The sequence below is a fragment of the Schistocerca cancellata genome, chromosome 7 (assembly GCF_023864275.1).
Source record: "Schistocerca cancellata isolate TAMUIC-IGC-003103 chromosome 7, iqSchCanc2.1, whole genome shotgun sequence".
Classification (NCBI taxonomy): Eukaryota; Metazoa; Arthropoda; class Insecta; order Orthoptera; family Acrididae; genus Schistocerca; species Schistocerca cancellata.
The window spans coordinates 344452582-344469241 of record NC_064632.1 but is presented as its reverse complement, the minus strand read 5'-3'; the positions used below and the strand labels follow the sequence as shown (position 1 = coordinate 344469241).

General features: G+C 36.3%; 1 protein-coding gene across 1 annotated transcript in view; it reads right to left on the bottom strand.

Annotated features, from left to right (window-relative positions):
* LOC126091918 (xanthine dehydrogenase) overlaps positions 1 to 16660 on the bottom strand; it is a 252930-nt gene that overhangs the window by 24134 nt on the left and 212136 nt on the right. Inside the window, exons 16-18 of the mRNA XM_049907235.1 lie at positions 16018 to 16140; positions 14771 to 14995; positions 9279 to 9412 (exon numbers count right to left, since the gene is read on the bottom strand). Of these exons, the coding sequence (XP_049763192.1) occupies positions 9279 to 9412; positions 14771 to 14995; positions 16018 to 16140 (482 nt within the window). The remainder of the gene's footprint in view (positions 1 to 9278; positions 9413 to 14770; positions 14996 to 16017; positions 16141 to 16660) is intronic.

The following is a 16660-nucleotide window of genomic DNA, read 5'->3' as shown; positions in this document are numbered from 1 at the left end:
TGCCCCTCAACTCTTATAACTGCCATTTGGTTTCTGTACAAATTGTAAATAGCCTTTCGCTCCCTGTATTTTACCCCTGCCACGTTCACAATTTAAAAGAGAGTGTTCCAGTCAACATTGTCAAAAGCTTTCTCTACGTCTACAAATACTAGAAACGTAGGTTTGCCTTTCCTTAATCTTTCTTCTAAGATAAGTCGTAGGGTCAGTATTGCCTCACGTGTTCCAATATTTCTACGGAATCCAAACTGATCTTCCCCAAGGTCGGCTTCTACTAGTTTTTCCATTCATCTGTAAAGGATTCGCGTTAGTATTTTGCAGCTGTGACTTATTAAACTGATAGCTCAGTAATTTTCACATCTGTCAACACCTGCTTTCTATGGGATTTGAATTATTATATTCTTCTTGAAGTCTGAGGGTATTTCGCTTGTCTCATACATCTTGCTCACCAGATGGTAGAGTTTTGTCAGGACTGGCTCTCCCAAGGCTGTCAGTAGTTCTAATGGAATGTTATCTACTCCTGGGGCCTTGTTTCGACTGAGGTCTTTCAGTGCTCTGTCAAACTCATCACGCAGTATCGTATCTCCCATTTCATCTTCATCTACATCCTCTTCCATTTCCATAATATTGTCCTCAAGTACATCACCCTTGTATAGGCCCTCTATATACTCCTTCCACCTTTCTGCTTTCCCTTCTTTGCTTAGAACTGGGTTTTCATCTGAGCTCTTGATATTCATACAAGTGGTTCTCTTTTCTCCAAAGGTCTCTTTAATTTTCCTGTAGGCAGAATCTATCTTACCCCTAGTGAGATAAGCCTCTAGATCCTCACATTTGTCCTCTAGCCATGTCTGCTAAGCCATTTTGCACTTCCTGTCGATCTCCTTTTTTAGACGTTTGTATTCCTTTTTGCCTGCTTCATTTGCTGAATTTTTATATTTTCTCCTTTCATCAATTAAATTCAATATTTCTTCTGTTACCCAAGGATTTCTACTATGCCTCGTCTTTTTACCTACGTGATCCTATGCTGCCTTCACTACTTCATCCCTCAATGCTACCCATTCATCTTCTACTGTATTTCTTACCCCCATTCCTGTCAATTGTTCCCTTATGCTCTCCCTGAAACTCTGTACAACCTCTGGTTTAGTCAGTTTATCCAGGTCCCATCTCCTTAAATTCCCCCCTTTTTGCAGTTTCTTCAGTTTTAATCTACAGTTCATAACCAATAGATTGTGGTCAGAGTCCACGTCTGCCCCTGGAAATGTCTTACAATTTAAAACCTGGTTCCTAAATCTCTGTCTTACCATTATATAATACATCTGAAACCTGTCGGTATCTCCAGGCTTCTTCCATGTATAAAACCTTCTTTTATGATTCTTGAACCAAGTGTTAGCTATGATTAAGTTGTGCTCTGTGCAAAATTCTACCAGACGGCTTCCTCTTTTATTTCTTACTCCCATTCCATATTCACCTACTATGTTTCCTTCTTTCCCTTTTCCTACTACCGAATTCCAGTCACCCATGACTATTAAATTTTCGTCTCCCTTCACTATCTGAATAATTTCTTTTATTTCATCATACATTTCTTCAATTTCTTCATCATCAGCAGAGCTAGTTGGCATATAAACTTGCACTACTGTAGTAGGTGTCGGCTTCGTGTCTATCTTGGCCACAATAATGCATTCACTATGCTGTTTGTAGTAGCTTACCCACATTCCTATGTTTTTATTCATTATTAAACCTACTCCTGGATTACCCCTATTTGACTTTGTAATTATAACCCTGTATTTGCCTGACATACAGGTAAAATTGACATTAGACCTGTCACAGCATCTGAAATTAAAAGACTAATCATCTCCCTCAAGAATTCCGCTGGGGTAGATAATATCTCTAATAATTTACTAAAACAGTGCTGTGCTGACATTAGTGATGTACTTAGCCAAATTTTGAATGCATCCTTACAACAAGGAACTGTGCCTGACAGACTCAAATATGCAGTTGTAAAACCCCATTTCAGGAAAGGTGACAAAACCAAAGTCACAGTTACAGGTCAGATACTGGAAAAGCTTATGTACATGAGAATTTTGAAACATCTAAATAAATATAACATTCTCAGCAAAAGTCAATTTGGATTCCGGAAGGGACGGTCAACTGAACAAGCAATTTGTGCTTTCACAAATAAAGTTCTGAAATCAATTAATGACAAAATGGTAACAATTGGATTATTTTGTGACTTGTCAAAGGCATTTGAATCTGTGAACCACCAAATTCTATTACAGAAAGCAGACCTATTAGAAATAAGTGGCTTAGCAAATAAGTGTTTAGAATCATATCTCAAAGATAGGAACCAGAAAGTAGTAGTAGATAGTACCGATGAGATCCATAGTGGCCTGGTTTCATCTGAATGGAGAACCATTAAATGTGGAGTGCCCCAATGATCCATTCTTGGTCCTCCACTACTCCTCATATTTATAAATGACTTACTTCAATGTACAATGTTACAGTGCTTTTTTACCATTTTTGCAGATGAAACCAACATTGTGATTGATGGCCATACATGTGAAGATCTTCAAGGATCTGTTAAGAATATTCTTACTGATTTAGTGAAATAGTTTAGCTTCAATGGACTCTCATTGAACTTTAATAAGACTAATTATATTTAGTTGACTGTAACTGCTAAAACAGAAGAGGAATTAACTGTGAAATGTGAAACAGAGTCAATAGAAAGAGCTGAATCAACAAAGTTTTAGGTGTTTTAATTGACTCCATAGTAAACTGGTCTCATTATATAATAAATCTTCAGAAGAGACAGCTCATCAATTTTTGCCTTCCCGCGTTCTCTCCGAGAACAGAAACTTACACACAATGAAAGTAGCATACTATGGATATTTCCCTTCTCTTATACCATATGGTATTATGTTTTGGGGAAACCAAACACTAGCAAGGAAAATACCCTTGGCCCAGAAACATGTTATAAGAATAATGAGCGGCGTAGACTCCATATGTAGGTGTAGAAACCTTTTCCAGAAACTAAAAATTCTTACTGTCATGTCCCCATACATATTTTCTCTTATGGGGTTCATCATCAAAACTACTGACTTTCGTAAAAGAAATAGTGAATACCATGGATATGATACCAGGAGAAAGCATGATTTCCACAATGAATGTAAAAATCTGACCATGATGCAAAAGGGTGTGCAGTTCTCTGGTGCAAAAGTTTTTAATGCTCTCCCTCCAGATATTAAAAACAAATTTGACAACCATTCCTCCTTTAGGGAGCATCTGAAGCAATTTCTACTGGAAAGGTCATTTTACAGTTTGGAAGAGTATTTTTGCCACAATAAAAAAACCACCTAGGCCTGTGGACCAGATATGTTTGAGCAATGATGTAGGTACCATACCCATGTAACATTCATAGTCATGTTCACTGGTTTTTAATTTGTTTTCACTTTGTATGTGTAATGTTTGGTGTAATATGTCACTCTTACCACATATGTGTATAGCAAACATGTAGTATTACTTTTGTCTGATTGACTGCTTTACTACTATCTTTGTATTGATTGTTTACTGACACACACTATATCCTTGTGAGTTTATCACAGTTGGATTGATGGAGTAAGAAATAAATAGATACAATAAATAAATAAAAATGTCAAATGCTTGGAATGTAAGAATATGGAATCTGCATACTGGTTCAAAGGATATCATCTGAGGAAAGGCAAGATGAGTTTGGCATGAGTGATGCTTTCTAAACCAACTCTGATTTGTGGGCAGAAGCTTTTCTATCTCAAGAGAATTTATTATATTCTAACACAGAATATGTTTGAGAATTCTGCAGCAAACTGATGTTAAAGATATGATGATCTGCAGTATCAGCACATTTTATCAAGACTAGCTCATAAGTATTTTAAAGTATATGATATACCAACTCTCAGGTTATTTAGGCAGTAGGCTTTCCCTATACCACCACATCAAAAGTGTATCAAGCGTACATCAATTCAGTGAAATGTGTTAGTGGCAGGAGTAGCTGTCAACTCTTGTAGATTGTAACAGCAGATAAAAGGACACTAGTGTGTCACACTGCAGTTAAAGGCTGGAAAACAGTAACCACAAGTGTGCATCTATACCGTCCAAAGCCATATCCTCCCTATCAGGTACAGAAGTCATTCCGAGCACATGCACTTCCAATCAAACCATGTACAAAACACAGAGATTAGTATGACCCCCAGAAACATCGACATTGGATGTTTGAAGTGTGGAAGAAGGTTGCAAGAACTGATGAATCACAGAACACATTGCTGCATGCCAGTATAACGAAATGAGTATCTTCAAATATGCTTGAGACAATGAACCATCTTGGCAACAGGGCAGTTTAAGCAAATGGAGCACGTATTCTCATGTAGGTGATGTTTAAATGGGACAAAATGTTTATTAATGTCTGCCATGAATGAAGAATAAAAGAACCTACACTTTCATCATGTGCATTATTATGTTTGCCCATAATTTCAACACAAAAATGTATTCCCCACTGCTCCCGAATTGCAACAAAATGGTTTGAAGAATACTTGACAAATATGAGGAGTGACATTGCAAATCATCTCACCTTAGTCAAATTGAGCATATCAGGGCTACCATCAACCATGATGCTTGCACCTTCGACCCCAGCTCTGAGCAATCTTGGGCAGCAGTCAAATGATCATATGGATCAGGGATGCATCACAGTGCCTTTTAAAAATGGATTATGAACCACAATAAAATATCTATTTCAATGGTTACTGGTTTTGGTCAGTATGTGACTATCCTCATAACCTTATATCATGATGGCATGATGGTAGGCAGCAACAGTGAACAGAACAGGTGTTATGACTCCATGAATGTCAATTTCTCTCAAGATGCTCTATTCACCACCCCACCTACCATCATTGTATAAAGGTCTGAGAATGGTCATGTACTGGCCAAAATTGGTTAACTACTGAAATGAATGTTTTATTGCAGCTGAGACTGTTTGTAAACCATTTTTAAAGTACTTTCAGCAAGACCACTGTTTCTTCATGAGAATTGTTCTCAACAATTAACATTGCCTTTCCCTATCTCATGGAGTTCATGCCATAATGTATTGCCACCAACACCAGAGAAATTAAATGCTAGACATTGTTAAGTAGATGTCTATTTCAATTACTATTGAGTAGATGAGAAATGTATTGTAATTTCCTGTGTTAAATGTGTTAAAAAAAACTATGTTATTACTCCACAGCCCAGCATATAGTTTGTAGCAGAAGATAAGTGGTGTACTAGAAACATTACCCCCCCCCTCCCCCAACTGCTCTGTTTGGGGTAGGTATGGTGAAAATATAATAGCTAGTACAGGCAAATCTCTCTTATTTTTACCTCATGATCATCATGTGGCATGAGTTGGAGGAAGTAACAAGTTCCTTGACTCATATTACACTACAGGGCCTCATAATTTAGGTAGCACAGCTCTCTGTAATACACTGTGTCTTTCTCATAGCACTCTCCCATTTATATGATGCTCACATCTTAGTTAAACAAATCTATGATGAAGTATGCAACTCTACTTTGAACCACATCTCTCGTTTCTATTAAGGCAACATGGTACAGGTCTCAAATGAAAGAACTGATTTTAATAGAGTTTGTAAGTAACCTCCTTTGAGCATTAATTACACTTCCTTAGCTTTCTGCTGATAAATCCTAGTCTGACATCTGCCTTACTTATTGATACATTTATGTGATCAGTCAACATTACATCACTCCAGCTAGATAATCAAAAATTCTTTATTGTTTAGACTGATTCCAGTCACAGATAATAATTGACTGTATACTCATATATTTCATCATTTACACATATAGAATTATATTTATTTATATTAAGGATAAGCTGCCAGTCTTTGCACCAAGTGCAGATGATCCATCTTCAAGTCTCCCTGCACTTTGTAACAATTTTCTAACAATGTGACCTAACCATGTGTGTGTCTATATTACCTGCAAAGACTTACAGAATGCTAAAAAATTGTCTGCTCTGGTATTTATAAATACTCCTTCAATCCATTTCCTGTTCCAGTATTCGATAAGGACATACTGAGTCTGACCTCTAGCCAGAGACAGTGGTCATGTGTGTGTGAGTTGCATTTGAGTGAATATGTGTGTGTTTTCTACTTCAGAAGAAGGCCATTTGGCCAAAAGTTTAGTTTTTTAGCCATCTTGCTGTTGCACTTGTCTGTGACTTTACATCTGCACTATATGGTGAGTAGCAATCTATTATTTTCATAAAATTGTCATAAGGTTGTATTTGGTTTACTAGGTGATGGTGTAGAATTCTAAAAGTAAAGAAACCTGGCAACAGTTGAACAATGGAGAGTAGGAAGAAGCCAATACCAGATTTATTGCACTGCAGGTTTGTAAAATCTAAATTATATGCACTGACATCATTTCATGTCTTTGCAACTTCACTGATTTTATTTCCATTGACCCATTTGTTTCATTTCAGTACATTTAATTCATTTTGTAAACAATGATTTTCCACCTACTCCTTCTCCCAGTGGTGTTATTTATGCACAACCTGTGGAAGAACCTTCAGTAGTAGTGTTTCGAATTCCAAGCTGGTATCATCAACAGTAACAAAAATTTGAGCCAGACCTGGAAATCTGGGTCTGAGTTCTATCTGGCAAATCATTCATTTGTCACTACATTTTCGTTACAGCTTTCTACTTCTCCCATTCAAGTGTAAGCTGGGCACTGCATTCAAATGAGATTTCAATTCAGTCAGCAGAAGCCCGCTCCACTCAGTGTTCATGTAGCTCAAGCAGTGTTAACACAGGACTGGTTGTGGCACTGTTAAGACCATCACAAAATTTACATTTGTATGTGTAGTTGCTACTTCTATTTCTTCCAGGTCATCCCTAATGTGATAATTACTGTCCTTAGCCAGGCTGTTATCCTCTATGCAAAATCTTTGGACAAATTCCATATGTCGTCTATTACCTGGCTAGGGCTAGCACTTGGCTTCACAATAATGTGCTCAGCAGATCATAGTTTGGATTTCAGAAGAGTTAGTCTATTGATAAAGTCATTTACATGTTCATTCATTAAATTTTACAAGCGTTAAATAATAAAATAGTGCTGCTTGGCATTTTCTCTAACCTTGAGGAATTTGGCTGGGAAATCAAAAGTGTTCTGCTAGATAAATTGAAGTTTTATGGGATTGGTGATCTAGCCAGCCAATGGTTAATGTCATATCTAACCAAAATAATGCAGACATACAGAAACAGAAGGAATGGTAAACAATGTTCTTAAAGGTACCACTGACTGGTTTCCCGCAAATGGTTCCATTATCAATTTTAAAGACAAAACATGTTCAGTTCTGCATATCTAGGGATTATACCAATGACAAGTGTAGCACATTGTGAAAAATAATAAAGAGGGTGAAAACTTCAAAAAATTTAAAAGACCATATTGATAAGAAATTAAATTGGAAAAATAACATTTTGTAACTCCTAAGTCAACTTACTTCAGCCACATTTGCACTTAGAATCATTGCAAACCTTGGGCAGAGACAAATGAGTAAGTTGACATTTTTTGCATATTCTCATTCCAAGTCATATAAAATAATGTTCTGGGGTAACTCATCTTCCAGTAAAAAGGTCTTCATAGTGCTGAAAGAATAATATGTGATGCTCATCCATGATCATCTTGTAGACATCTGTTTAATGAGTTGGGATTCTGACAACCACTTCACAGTACATTTATTCCCCTGTGAAGTTTGTTGTAAATAACCCACTGCAGTTCAAAAGGAATAATAATGTATATAATTATGATACCAGAAGAAAAAAATGGCGTTTATTACTCCACATTAATTTGTCTTCAGCATAATAAGGAGTGCACAATGCTGCACCAAAAATCTCTGTTCACTTCCCCTGGAGATATAAAATGCATAACAGAGAGCAAAGTAAAATTTGAAAACAAATTGAAAAAGTTTCTGCTTGACAACGCTTTCTGTTCCCTAGAAGGATTTTTGTTACTGTAATGTGTAAAAGGTGATGGGTAGGAATTACTATCTCACATCTGTATGGTATTAAAAAAGAATACCACTTTATATATGTTTAGCATGTAGACATATTTACAAATTAATTTGTGACATGAATGTCACATGACTCATTCCTCATCAATATGATTTATCATGCAAAATGATCCATGGAACATGAGTCTAACTAATTAACTTTCTTGGAGGAAAGAATTTGTTTTTATAAGTCCTTGAATTTAGTCAAGAAGTTACATAAAATAATGAACAATGAATATAGAACAAAAATTAATTAGTCATTAGATTTAGTTTGTAAAACACATGTGAAAATCTACAATGTAATTGGAAGAGAAATACAAAAGAAGGACAGCTATAAAAATATTAAAATGTATTTGTGCTCATTATTGAAAGTAGCTTAATAATCAAGGAATCTTTTGTGCACATGTTTACAAATTCTTATTCCAAAATATTGGCAGCTTTATATTATACCCAACTACCCCCCCCCCCCCCCCCCAAAAAAAAAAAAAAAAAAAAAAAAAAAAAAAAAAAAAAAAAAGGTTAAGGTTCATAGCAGAGGATACTTTCTGTTGTACCAAATATTGGTGTTTCTTCACATTTCATTTGCATATCCTCTATGTACAGTGTCATTAGCCAAATCTTATCTTTGCTACCCTTATGGGAGTGATGCATAGGGAGTTGTTGTATTCCTTGGTTCCTCACTTATTAGTGTTTACTGAAACTTTGTTAGTTGACAATATCCTTGAAGAAGCTGCTAGTGTAAGTTTTTTAGCATAATCATTACTCCCAAGAGTCAAACAAACCTGTGGAATTTTGTGCTGTCCTTCCCTGTATACCTTCAGTGTCTCCTGTTAGTTGGGTCTAGTATGAGCCCCACACACTTAGACAGTAGTTTAAGATGGGTTGCACAAATGTTTTGTAACCAACAGCAACCCACCTTTGTGGACAGACTACCTTTCCCTCAGGGAAGGAAATCACAAACACAAACTTACGAAACAGTACAAATTTTCACCAAAATCATTCCCTATCAAAGATTAAAATGAATTTCATTATATTTAGAGGACCTAAATCACAGTATTTATATTGAAGTTGCTTGATAACACATTAATGAAAAAGTGCCACCGCCAACTAGCTTTTGAATTTAAAAAATCAGAGACAAAACACCTAAAATCCAGCACATAGCTAGTATCTCAGTCATAATAGCAAAGAAGTAGAACTCTTTAATACTTACTTGTAAGCTGCAAATGCAACTGGGAGAGCTACAAGTGATGACCGGGATTCTTTTCCTCCAAAGCCTCCACCAATCCTTTTGACACGGCACACTACACGGTTAAATGGTATGCCAAGCATCTCAGCAACCAGTTTCTAAAATTATGTAAGAGAATATTTGCCATTAACACTATGTGACATAAAGTGTTTCATGTTTCCTTACACTGGATAAATCATGAATAGCATAGAACAGGACAAAAAATACAAACAAAAAATTGCTTATCTACCACTTCCTTCATCGGAAGCTGGAAATAGATACAAAGTAGTAAGATACAAAATAAAGATATCAAGTGCTCCAAACAGGAAACGGTGACCAGTACTCCAGTTCGTGCAAGAGAAAATTGTTACACATGTCTTTCATTTGTTTTTGGTACTACATGTCCTCTCTTTTTTGAAAGTTTGTCTAGGCTGTTTTTCCAGTAGCTCTCTTCCAGTGCTACAATAGTTTTTCAAAGTTTGGCACCAATGTGCAATAGCATCACTGAAGTAGATAGATTGAACAGTCGTGTGATGGGAAAAGGCTTGTCTATGGTGAGGAGAGAGGAGTTAGTTACTTCTGGACAGTCAGATGAGATCGTTCTCTCTCTCTCTCTCTCTCTCTCTCTCTCTCTCTCTCTACTATGGTGGCTGAGTAGTGGTGTATGAGTTGCTGTGTTAGTGTTCTTAAAATTAAGTTGCCCAAAGGGTACAGTCATTGTCTGAAGCATGGATTGTTGCCACTTCTTTCTGAAGCACATATCCAAAATTTATTAAAGGGTCTCGGATACTCATATGGAATCAACATGCATGCTGTGGAAGCAATTAAGGTTTATTTTTGGGAAGAATGGGATGAAAACTAACATTAAATGTGCTGATTTTTGATTAAGTTAAGCACCAAGGGTAGCTGCATTTCAATAACACATTGCTGAAAGTTGATGCTGTGGTCAATTTAGGAGAATGTACTCCAGTTGATTGTAAAAATAAACTTGCAAATCACACTCTGGTGTCTATGTTTGTTCCTCTGCTTAGGGACATCATCTCTCAGATATTGATTCAGGAAATTATCCATCTCGAGACAGTGAGTACAAGAATTATTGCATTCATTTCTGATGGCAGTCAACCAAATAAAAAGGTCCAACAATGTCTAGGAATTAGTGACATACTTTGAGACACTGTTGATGTAATAAAATGTGTAAGAAATAATTTTTGTGATAAAGCTGAGGTGTTTTTCAATGATGAGATCATCAACTACAACTTTTATAGAATAGCTTATGAACAAGATAATTCCCCGGAATTCACTAGATTAAAAGTTTGTCAGAAGTTAACTTCGACCTACCTGGATACAATATCATTTCAATAAATGAACGCAGGATTAGCTCTGCAGTTATTCAGTAACTCAGTAGCCAATGGAATTAAATGCTTCAGGGAAATGAAAGTGGCAGGATTTGAAGGTGGTGAATGAATTGAATCATTCACTAGATGTATGAACAACATAGTGTCTCAAGAGTAACCATTGAAAGTACCTTAGGAATATATGAATACTTTTAGAAAAGGGATTTCAGCTATGAACTGACAACAAAATTTCATCAGGATCCACTTGAACATCATTTCAGTATCAAAAGGTCCCTGAATTTCAATGGTTATCTGTCAGTAATACACTTTCTGAGCTTGCACATGTTACAGCATGTTTACATCCCTGTTAAACTTTCATTGTCTTCTGGTGGAAACTGTGAACATAAATTTGAATTTTCTTTGACCTCATATATAAGTCAGATGTGGATGTTAGCTAGAGATTTACAGCAAATGCTGTGTGAAGACATAGTTCAAAATGCTGTGTGTTCCACGTAACTTCACAGAGGCTCAACCTGATGCAGGACTTTTGCCAGAGTGTCTTGAAAGCTCCTCAGAAAAAACATGTTTAGTTTAACATCTGGCAGGTTACATGGTGCATCAAGCAAGAACAATCAAAATACCTAATGCGTTTGTGCCTTCCAAATGGGAATTCATCTGACATACCATTCTGTTTATTGGTGTCTATCAGATATTACAGTTCTTCTGGAGGAAAGACATTGCTCATACACTCATCAAAAGGCATCTTCAATGTCCTTATCCAGATGAAAAATATCATCACAGTGAAACTTCATGAAGACAGTTTGTGGGGCAACACTTTTTATGAATATTTAAAAATGTTTGGATCACATTAGTGTTGAAATACAGAAATGTGAATGCTGCAAAGATCATGTAATGGACATAATTCCTACGCTGATTCTTCACTGTATGAAATTCCAGTTTTTTGTGAGTATTAACCAAATTTGGAAGGAGCTGAAGCCTTTAAAAACATACAAGGTTAGCTGGAAACTGTATAAACTACTGACAACTGATGTCCATCAAGGTAAGTTAATTATATCCACATAATGTTCATTACCTGACATAAATTTCATGAATGAATCAGTTCATGTGTGGTTCCAGTGATCTAGGGGCATCACTACACTTTCTCTTCTACTGGCTATGCTTTCATTTAACTATTTTGAAGACTCCACAGTGGGTGGATAATTGTGGGTCTTTAAAACTAGACTGACAATCTGATGTAATTCATTTAGAAGGGGATAGAAGGTGAAGTTAAAATCAGTACGTAGTTGTAAGATCTGTGCTTCGTCCATACTCACACAAAACACCGATGTGGGGTGGTTGGAGCCTACACCAACTGATCATCATTTTCAAAAATTATTCATTGATTTTGTGGGACCTTTGCCAATATCTAAAAAGAGACACCAATACATAATAATCCATATTGATGTATTCACCGGTTTCACTTGGCACTACCCCACCAAAACAGCAACAACAAGCTGCCACCCATAATTAAAAAACAGTTTTTAGCATTTCTCTGCCACAGAAATACATTGTAAGTGATAATGCAACATGTTTTACTTAGATGGATTTTAAAATTTTTGCACAGACATGGGCAATAGGCACAGAACCACAACTCCTTACTATCCCAAATGTTCATATGCGGAAAGGGTGAACTAGAATTTGAGCACACCACTGACAGCCTAATATAGTAAGGATCAGGAAAACTGGGATTGTATACTCTCCTGGTTGATGATTGCATTTAACATGACAAAACATGAGAGCCGTAAGTCTACTCCTGTGCAGTTACTGCTGAGCTTTAGGATTCTCACCCCCTGTGAGAAACCTCTTGTCTATTAGTGACCTATTGCAAGAGAAAAATCAGTTCACAGCACATGGCTGTTTAGTTGAAAAGGGCAAAAGGGATGTTCGAGACCCACTACTACAACTGGGGCAATGGACAAACCCATACCAGATAGGTGATCAGGTTTTTGTAAGGAAATTTCAATATCTAGTAAAAACGTTGATGAAGTTACAAATAGGTATTGCTCAGATTTGGCAAGCACGTTGAGTTTCATAAATTTATAACACCAGTGATGGCAGTTGTGTTGTACCTGAAAATGGTCAGCTCACCTCTCAGGTTAAGCCAAGTTCCAGCCAGTATGCTTAATTTTGATCAAAGGTCATTCATTGGCAACTGAGGATGGGAGTATGTGCAAAGGCTTGATGCCATTGCGCAATAGCATCACTGAAGCAGAGAGGTCCATCAATCATGTGATGGAAAAAGGCATGTATCTGGTGAGGAGAGAAGAGTCAGTTACCTAGGGTAGTCAGTAGTGGCATACGAGTTGCCTATGTTCAAAAATGTTGGTGAAAGGACAGAGTGATAATTCTTCATTCAGAAAATGCATTATAGCTACACAGTCAGATAGTATGGAGGACATTCTTGACTGTGATGGCCAGGCAGTCATGTTCCATAAGTGACTGTGACATGAAGGGCAAGTTCTCGTTGTGGAAGGAATATGACAGTCACACATAATGGTGGAAGTGTTAGGCATGTTTGCCATTGAGTAGAACCTAGACAGCATTCATCAAACATATAATATGTATTTATGTGGCACAGAAATGCTAAAATAGAACCTAGACAGCATTCATCAAACATATAATATGTATTTATGTGGCACAGAAATGCTAAAAACTGTTTTTTAATTACGGGTGGCATATAAGCCAATGTTCCATAAGTGACTGTGACATGGAATGCAAGTTCTCCTTGTGGAAGGAATGTGACAGTCACACATAATGTTGGAAGTGTTAGGCATGTTTCCCATTGAACAGAACCTAGACAGCGTCCATCAAACATATAATCAGTGTTCAGCATTGAGTAACCAGTGTGGCTCACACCAGAGAGATGCATTTCATAAGTGGACTCAATGTGACTCTGTATTTCCATGGTACATTACACATTTTAAGTATTGGTGGCATTTAATATGTGTATGTAGGGTCAACTGGTCTGTGGATTCTCCCTGGGTGGATACTGCCTTGTTAGACTGCAATTATGATCTTTAAATGTTATTGTTTCATTGCTGTTCTGGTTCTGTTCTTGCAATGGAAGTAGTTAGTGGGCTATGATACTTGTAGAAGTAAGAAAAAAATTTTGTGTAGTAAGGGACATATCTTGTTGGTGGATACATAAGCGTAACATATACCAACTGGTTCAGCTGCCAAATCAAAGTCTGAAGTTATTTTCAGCAAAAGCAGTGGATTTGATACTGACATGGTTTAAGTCTTTATGTAAGGTGTTTTAAAATTTTGTAATTTTTAAATTTCCCGTGAAGGGTTGCTATTTAATTAAGAGGTTTAATTTAAATATTGTTGGTCAACATAATAATCTTGATCATAAATTGTACATGGCTAAGTTGACTTGTTTTGTTAGAAAGGTAATCTTGACTGCTCTTTATAAAGGTATTTTTGCTTAATGGATTAGATTAAAGTTCAACTAACTTTTTTAAAATCTCTATTTCAGTGAACTGATTTTAGTAAAAGCTACTGTTAATGTTTCATGGTATATGAAAAATAGTAAATTCTCGAAGCGTTGTTGTACTCCAAGGAAAGAGCAGAAATTTTTATAGTTTTTTAAAAATAAATTGTTGGAACCTTGGTTGTGTGTGTGTGCATGTCACTGCCAATAGAGTTTGTTCCCAGTACCTGCACGTGTAAATTAGTGCACACTCTATAACGCTGCATTATATTTTCCTGTGGTTTCTGTTGTGTCTGTGTGTATGTAATCAACAAGTTTTGTATGTATCTGGTACAAAGTAAATGCTTTTTTGCATGTTGATGCTTGCATATGTTGTAGTTTTTCTGGAAAGTAAGGAAGCTTCTGTTTTCATAAAATGTTTGCCTTTTGTTCTTATTTGATGTGGTTATTTTGAGTGATTTTCAAAGTAATGATTAATGAAATTTAATTGGAAAAGTGTTTAACTAGTAATGGCACACAAAAACATTGACACCAGACAGAAACATTGATTTTGTTTACAATTTTCTTAATTTCTCTTTATAATTCATAGATCATATATAACTATGATATTAAAAGCCACAAACCTTGTGCAACTTGGCCATGCCACATACCTGAATTTCAGTTGGATGCTGGCAGCTAGTAAATATCTCCATTTCACTGTCTTCACCTTTAGGTCTGGCAAGAGTAACATGTGTTTCCAGATAAAAATGCTCTTGAGCTCCTGTTCTGGCTTCTCCTGACACCACATGATCTGCAGCAGCCATCGCAGCATCCACATCTCCATCAGTAATGGATACAGGGAATCCAGGAAAAAATGATTTCTCTCTTATTGCATCCTGAAAGGTTTCCAACAAAAGCTGCATCAGTAAATCTACCACTAATATTATGTTACTAAAAACTCTTTCTCACACATGGTACTGGTTACACATAGAGATCATTTTCTCCATACTATCTATGACCCTTGCAGTTATCATGGAGTAATCAAACCCTCAACTTTTGAATAAAATCTTGAATACAGAGGCTCTATGAAATTGACATACTAATATATAATTCTGAATAGACTTTCGTGGTGCACCCAAAAGAAAACTGTTTGAGTAAGTAGGTAAGCTCCTATAAATCATTTGATAAGTCTACTGAACAGTGAGTCCAGTGGTGTTTGTTGACACTTAAACTGTATGACTGTTGAGGGAGTGTGGTCTTTAGAAACACTTCAGTATAAAAGATTGTCAAACGTTCACTAAAATATCTGCATACATATGGTTTGTTAGTATGTTTAACTCAACACTATACAGAGTCTAAAATTCTACGATAAAATTTAATTGTGTGGTAATGGCCCTGATGGGGCATATTGATCATTGCAGTTACATGGACTGTACATAATACTTCCACCCTCCACTTCTTCCCTTCACAGTTCACTTATCATTTCCAATAACGGCGAGCACTCAAGATAAATGAGGTAAGCTATGAATGGAAAAATTTAAGTTTTCCTTTCTCCTATAAGTGTTCAGTATTTTCTTTGTTACTACTCTATCCAGAATGCATGTGACTGGTATTGGCAATATGAGTGCACTTCTTCATTAGTTATACATTATGTAGACATTATAACTCTGTGCTCAGCTTGTCACCCACCCAACCATCAATCCTGTTCCAATGATAACTACTTGATGAATGACAGAAATCTGATTCACAGAATTAACAAGGTTTTCTTTTCATTTGTTTGTGAGTATGTGGGTGTGTGCATGGATACGGGTGGAAAGAAGGTGGGTATCACACATATGCATGCATGCTTGTGCAATGCTACATGGTTTACGTTACATGTAATATTATAAGGCTATATAAATGAGTTAGTTTTACTTACATCTATAGTGACAACGACTGGCTTCAGATCTTCATATTCAACCTTGACCAGTTTTGCTGCTCGCTGAGCTGTCAGTTGATCATCTGCAACAATGGCTCCTATTGTCTGCCCTTGACAAATAACCTGAAACAATTACATCTTTTCGGTTTGATAAAACGTCTGCTAAATCTATTTTTAACTTAAAAAATTAACAGTTAAGCCAATATTGCTGTGATACAAATGACTACTTTTTTTATTAAATTAAGTGATGCATTTAATACATAGTTTTTATGCCTGTTACTACACTGAATTAGTGAATACTGTATAAAATTACATTCCAGTATGAGAGATTGCAGTTCTTGTATTTGTCACAGTGTTTTATGCATACTGCTTTATTTCAGGTATTACATGATGATAGTCATGGATAAAAGAAAAACTTGATGGTGTGGGTCTGTGTACCATCATTAATAACTGGCATATTGGCTACAAATATTTCATTCTCTCTCTCTCTCTCTCTCTCTCTCTCTGACAAAAGAAACATGTGGAAGCCGGAAGCCTGATTAATTCAAAATTTCTTGTTTGCACACACCTAGCTCAATCATTCATGTAGTTTCAGTTATTTTTACTGTAATAATTATTACTTAAATAGATTTAAAAAATGCAA